Source organism: Bacillus rossius (genome assembly GCF_032445375.1).
Source record: "Bacillus rossius redtenbacheri isolate Brsri chromosome 4 unlocalized genomic scaffold, Brsri_v3 Brsri_v3_scf4_2, whole genome shotgun sequence".
In the NCBI taxonomy this organism is placed as follows: Eukaryota; Metazoa; Arthropoda; class Insecta; order Phasmatodea; family Bacillidae; genus Bacillus; species Bacillus rossius.
The window spans coordinates 25,499,150-25,505,839 of NW_026962011.1; the positions used below are offsets into that span (position 1 = coordinate 25,499,150).

General features: G+C 42.1%; 1 protein-coding gene across 1 annotated transcript in view; it reads left to right on the top strand.

Moving 5' to 3' along the window:
- LOC134541804 (G-protein coupled receptor GRL101-like) overlaps positions 1 to 5,577 on the top strand; it is a 192,567-nt gene extending 186,990 nt beyond the window's left edge. Inside the window, exons 26-28 of the mRNA XM_063385496.1 lie at positions 2,998 to 3,142; positions 5,182 to 5,303; positions 5,390 to 5,577. Coding sequence (XP_063241566.1) covers positions 2,998 to 3,142; positions 5,182 to 5,303; positions 5,390 to 5,577 — 455 coding nt within the window. The remainder of the gene's footprint in view (positions 1 to 2,997; positions 3,143 to 5,181; positions 5,304 to 5,389) is intronic.
- The last annotated feature ends 1,113 nt before the right edge of the window (positions 5,578 to 6,690 follow it).

The window sequence follows — 6,690 nt, forward strand, 5'->3', positions numbered from 1 at the left end:
AGTTAAAATTAAAAAACTTATAGGTTTTTTTTAATTTCTCCAATCACGTGGTCCTATCAATCTTAACTCTCTGCGCGAAAACACCGGCCAATGAAAGAGTGACTACATCAGCGCCGAGTCCAGCCTGCACAGACATTAATTTCTGTACTTTTACAAAAGTATCCTTTGGAAACCATTTGCATAGAAATAGTTTGTAATACTAAAATAAATATATTATAAATTTGTACAACAGATATATCTGGTTATTTTTCCATACGGGCCATACGTTTTCGAGATAATACCGAGTTTTCCTTACTTAAATTCACACATAATTTTATATTTTATCAGGTGTTTCATCCAAGCATAATTTTCTTAAAACAATAAATAAGATAATTGAATGTTCAACAATTTTATTCTATTTTGATTTACCATGTTTATTAATATGTGCAGTTAATACTGGAAAGCTATCTTTTGGAGGTACTGGGACAACATAAAAAAAAAAAATGCCGGGTAAGAATCCAAACCCAGTGGTGTTGCGAAAATGCGAACACTATTTTTAGAAGTGATAAAGTTGTTTTCGTGTAAATATAAAGAAGTACTACAATATCTGTAAGTTAACAAGAATATTTCAGTTCCATCTGTTTAAAAAAATTTACTGTGTACGTATCATGGAACCTGTGGAACTTACAGGTCTCTGACCATCGCAAACACAATCAGGACTTGTTTGTGATCCGGAGTCAAGACTTAAGATGGAGATGGACAGCATGCACAAGCTAATCAGTGGAACATGTGTGGTCCCATCGTTGAGTGAGCTCTGTCAGTGGAACCGTCACACAACTTTATTGTGCCAGCTACTATGTTGTTGAGGTTATGGCATCTCCCGTCACTTTGTATAATGTCTCAGCTTCACTGCCGTTAGTCTTGTGGTGTTTGGCGACTCGTACATTAAATTATGTACCCTGTCAAGGTGCACTGAACAGTCTCGATGGAAGCGTGTGCGTGTGTGTGTTTCGCAGTAAGATTGGCAAACGGAGGTGTTGTTATTTACGTGAGATGATTTTGACTGTTCTCTTAGAGAATCTCAATACTATACCAGAGCCGTGTACAAAAAAAAATCTTATTGAACACATTATAGGTGAGAGATGGTGATTTTTCTGGTTCGTGTGTTTCTGCAAAATGATTTACATTACAGGCCCAATGAGAATCAAGTGGATTTCATTCAAAAATGTTCAATATTGATCCGTTAATAACTTAAGCATAGTTTGAGGGATATTGTTCATGAATGTTCATGACAGTTGCGTGTGGCGCAGTGGTTAAGCGCATTGTCTGGCAATCCGCTGTCTCGGGTGCGATACATACTGCTACCGTTATTTTCCATTTTCTATTTTTTTTATTTCTCTCAATATTTAACTATTAATTCCGTGACCTGGAACATTTCTGCGATAAACCATTGTCTCTAACTATAAGTCTGAGTTCACAACTAGTATATGTATATGTGTGTATGTGTGTATATATATATATGTATAATATATATATATATAAAGTGGGAATATAGCAAGCCATGCACACAACTGTGTACACGACTGTTAATTGAAATCTGACTGCTAATTTTGGCCAGTAAAATTTTGCGATGTATCTGACATATGTCAGTAGTGTTAAAGAGAAACTGTATTAAATACCCAATGATTATCTCGCGATATCTGAGCAACAGTTTGTGAATTTGTGAACAACGTTTTTCATCGTGAAAATTAATTTGGTTTATGTAAAAAAATTTAGTTAGCAATTCTAGTAAAGATTTTTTTTTCATTTATTGCTAGACATTTTGTAAGTAATTCCAATATCTTAAGTATTGTAATATCATGACAATTACTTGCCGAAGTATGATTGATCAGTATAAACAATTCTCAAGATTCGCCAAAATTACAACATACTCTTCTCTCAGTAATTTCTCTGCCATTCTAAAGACCGATATGAGCAGTGTTGGTTCTATGGGAGCCCCCCCCCCCCTTTTTTTTCTCTTAACCACGCGAACTGAAGAACTGTCGAGAGATCAGCAAATAAACTACTAAATTACTTTGATAATAAATTTTAAAATTGTCAGAAATGTGTCAAAAAAAATTTTTGGTGCCCTTATTTTTAAAAACTTTGGAGACCAATTTAACTGCGAAATATTCCACACCTTACCAAATATTCCACTAATTTCCCCCTCCCAAAGATCCCAAGCTGTGTCAACTCTTAGATCTGAGTGCGCGTTTGCGAACAAGTAGGTTATAAATAATGACGGGTCAGATCCCAATTTTTTTCTAGACTCTGAATCTAGATGTCCAGCGTCAAACATAGATTAATTTTAAAATAAATTAAAATCTTAACTATGTCGTTGAAAAATTCTATACTTTTAAAAATGTTTTTTTTTTTTACAAACAAAGTTTCCAGAATCAATACATGTGGTAATTTTATTCATGTAATTACACGCAGGGGCGAAGCCAGGGTGGGGGGGTTAGGCGTTCAAACTCCCCCCCCCCTTTAGCACCAAATCTTTAATTAATTTTTTATTCATCACTCAAACAAGTTTCATATTAAAATTAATAAAATTTTTACCATTACAATATTTAAATTTACGTACCGAAACCTGCTAAAATAGCACTATTTTACACCTTAAAATCCAAATTTTCCTGGGGGAGGACCACCCCCCCCCCCCCCACCGCTTTATTACAGGGGGGGGTGGAGAACCATGCTTCTTAACACCCCTCATACACAAATCCTGGCTACGCCACTGATTACACGTGAAAAGGGCAATATATTGGGGAATTATAGCAGGATAGGTATGAAGGAAAAAAATATATACGTAGTTAACTTCAGAGGTTGTCAGTGTTGAACTTTTTAAATTTACTATATTTTCTGATATAGGTATATATTTGTTAGTAATAATTGTCCTCGCATTCTGAGTGCTGAGGGTGTGCCGCTAGTTGCAAAGCGCCGTGGTGTGGAGAGAGCCTGCAGGTTGGCGCGCCTGCGCAGGCTCCACGCTGGCCAACAACTGCAGCCGCTGCGAGCCGGGTCCGGGCGCATGCGCCACCAACGGCGCCGGCCTCAAGCAGCCCGCCTCCCTCCCCGCAGACCAGGCCGACCTCGAGGACTCGCGGCTACTCGCCCGCGCGGCCAGGTGCGTCCTGCCGGCCCTCCTCCTCCTCCTCCACCTCCTCCTCTTCCTCCTCCTCCTCCACCACCACCTCCTACTCCTCCTCCTCCCCCCCCTCCTCCCCCTCCTCCTCCACCTCCTCCACCTCCTCCCCCTCCCCCTCCTCCTCCACCTCCTCCTCCTCCACCTCCTCCTCCTTCTCCACCTCCTCCTCCTCCCCAACCACACCCAGATACTCAACTGGGACTTTCAGTGTGATGGTTTCAACCAGGTGGTCGCGGGGTCCCAAAATTCGAAAATGTGTTTATTGACGTGACGTCTAATAAATCGATGAACGCCGGCTGCACGCACGAAAAAGTGTCCCGTAACGCACATTCTCCCGTTCCGCTGTGCCCCGTTACGCTCATTGTACGCTTGCGCCGCATCTATCTCTCTTCCACTCGATTGGAACAATCGTCGATTTGACTTTTTCGAGGCACATTAAATTTGAAACACTCCCATTCGTTTCCTACTTTTTCCTATCATCGTCCTATCCTTGACAGAATAACACAAATTGGAAGAAGTAAAATAGCAAACATTTATAAAGGTTATACTAGTTAAAATAATCTCTTCGTTGAAGTAATAAACATATTTGAATTAATGAGTGCAAATAAAAGTAAATTTATCAATTAAATAGTAAATTTCATTTCACTCCGTCTTTGTATCCATTCAAAATAGTGATAATTCAATAAAAATGATTCAATTTTATTCATAAAAGTATGCAATCATTTCATCAATGTGTTTTTATGACGTTGTCACGTTAAACTATCGTCCGTAAACCAACTTTACATAACACAAATTTTTATTTTTTCTTATTTGCTATCTCCCCCGCCCCCCCAAAAAAAATCCTTGCACGAATTAACCAAGTGTTTAATTTCCCCCCCCCCCCCCCTTTACCAACCTTCATCAAAATATTTTTATCAAATGGCACAATTCTTGTGGACAGCCCTGGGTGGTTGTACAATGGAAGCGTGTGAACATAAATTATTACACTTAAAAAGTCTTATTTCACAAGTATATAAGTCCTTCTGACATTTCAGATCACATTGTTCTCATACTAATAATAATAAAAAACACTTATAAAGCTAACCACTTAAGTCCGTATGTCTTTTTTTACATTTTCAATCACACTATTCACATAAAAATCAATGAAACCTTCAAAGTTAATTGCACAAATCTAAAAAAAATTTCGACACGAATAAATATTTTGTAGAAAAATATAAATAATCTAAAAATAAAACCGAGCAGTAAACAAACAAAGCAGCGTTACGAGTATTCCGTAGCATCACTGCTGCGTCATTTCCAAGTCTCCGCTGCTGCCTTCTTCCCATTCGACCGCCAGGTGCATGCGTTGGGGTGGCGGCGCCGCTGACGCACTCTCCTCCTCTACCACGCACCTAACTATTCCCCTCGTGCGTTCGTGGCGCGGCGAGGAAGTTTCGCTTGAAAGGTAGAGGCGTGTGTGGGGGACACAACACAACGCCGAACGTACAATAACGCCGAAAACCATAACGCCGAATGCCAAATTGACTGCAACGCCGAAAGGTAGAAAACTCCTGTGTACCACAACGCCGAAATACATTAACGCCGAAAAATGTCATTGCAGGACTGCCACAAAGGTTAGGTTAGGTTAGGTAAGGTTAGGTTAGGATAGACTAGGTTAGGTTAGACTAGGTTAGGTTATACTAGGTTAGGTTAGACTAGGCTAGGATAGGCTAGGTTAAGTTAGGTTATGTTATATTACGCTAGGTTAGGTAAGATTAGGTTTGATTGTGGTATTTCGGCGTTAAGGTACATTTAAGAAACACACACAAATTCATTCATATTGTTATTTCGGCGTGGTGGTACACAGCAGTTTTCTAGCTGTCGGCGTTGTGGTCAATTTTGACATTCGGCGTTATGGTATTTCGGCGTTGTGGTAACGACCCGTACCTAACTATTACCGTCGTGCGTTCCTGACGCAGCGAGGAAGTTGAAAGGTAAAGGCACGCATGTGTGTGTGTGTGTGTGTGTGTTGTTCGCAGGCAGCACGGCTCCAAGTGGCGGTCGGCGTCGTGTCGGCAGTCCCGGCCCGCCATCGACACGGCCGTGTCGGAGAAGGGCGAGACCATCCCGCTGCGGCAGCTGTCCATGGCCGGCGACCGGGGCAAGTGACCGTCGCTGAAGACGAGCCGCAAGGAGAGGCTGCGGGAGCTGTACGACTAGCGGCTCCCTTCCCCCGCCTGCTCGCAGAGTCGTCCCGGAGATCTGCGGGAGCCTTCGACGAGAACCCTGCCAACAGTGCTCAGTCATCGGCAGACACACCTCACACCGAAACACGTCTTTCCAAAGCAAAACCAAAACCTCTGGAAGTCGGAGCCACGATGTCGTTTCTGAAGAAGATCGAGTTCATCTGGACCTACGACGAGCCCTTCCGTTGATCTGGGGGCGCATATTCGATGAGAGGTCGGTAAATACTCGCTCTTTAGGTCGAGTGACCACCTGTCCGAGGGACCTGTACCTAGTCCGAACGACCATCTTGTGGTATAGGTACACGACCCTTGAGCTTGTAGGGAGTGCCCGAACCTCTATCCGGTGTCAGGGGACTGTGGCCCCTGGGTCCAGCGCAGCGCATGAGTTCACTAGCTGGTCGAAGGCGAGGGAAACGCCTGCGCGTGTCTCAGCGAGGTCAATTGGCCTCAGCGAGCGTTCCGACACCCAGGACGAGCGAAAACCCCTTCACTCACTCGCGACAGGTTTGCTGCGAGTTTGCAGTTTTTTTTTTTTTTTTTCGTGAGTAACATTGCTCTCTAAATGTAATTTATTTGTATTTTTTTAGAATAATTTTGAACATTTTTGTAAATATTTAAAAAGTCAAATTTTTTTTTACTCGCTTGTTTGAAACTAGTCGATGTACTCGCGCTTCGCTTCAGGAGTCTGCAGGAGGAACACCCTCGCATTACTCGTCATGCATGCCCCTCCTCGTGGGTACGCCACTGCCGCGCCTTGGATTGAAAAAATATATATCACACAGCGCAATTCCTGTTGCCATGGATGTGCAGGAGGCTTTAACAAGGCATAAAAAAAAGGGCCGTTGACATGGAGACGAATAAAACATCAACGATGCAACGGCGAAATTTCGTCGAAAATTATTAAATTCTGCTTCAAGGTTCGGTTTTCTCGTAATCTCACTTGGACAGTGACCTTCCTCGAGTTTCGAAGGTTAAGTGAGCAAAGTTTAAACTGAATCATTTATATCATGCGTTCGCACTCGTACACCGAAAAACACAAGAACTGCCGCTAAATTATATGAAACGATTCGCACGCCCCCTATTGTACTGATTCAGAAACCTTCGTGGGCGTGCGCACAACACCGAATATTCATCGCAATTGGAAGAATGGTCGAGGAACGCACATGGGACTAACAAACAATCACTCATCTTTGTATATAGATAAAACACCTATCAAAACGCAACAATTGCAACTAGAAGAGTAGAGTCTGCGACATTACTTGAAGGAGCAAAGTGAACTGGCTAATCAGCGAGTCGGCGAGC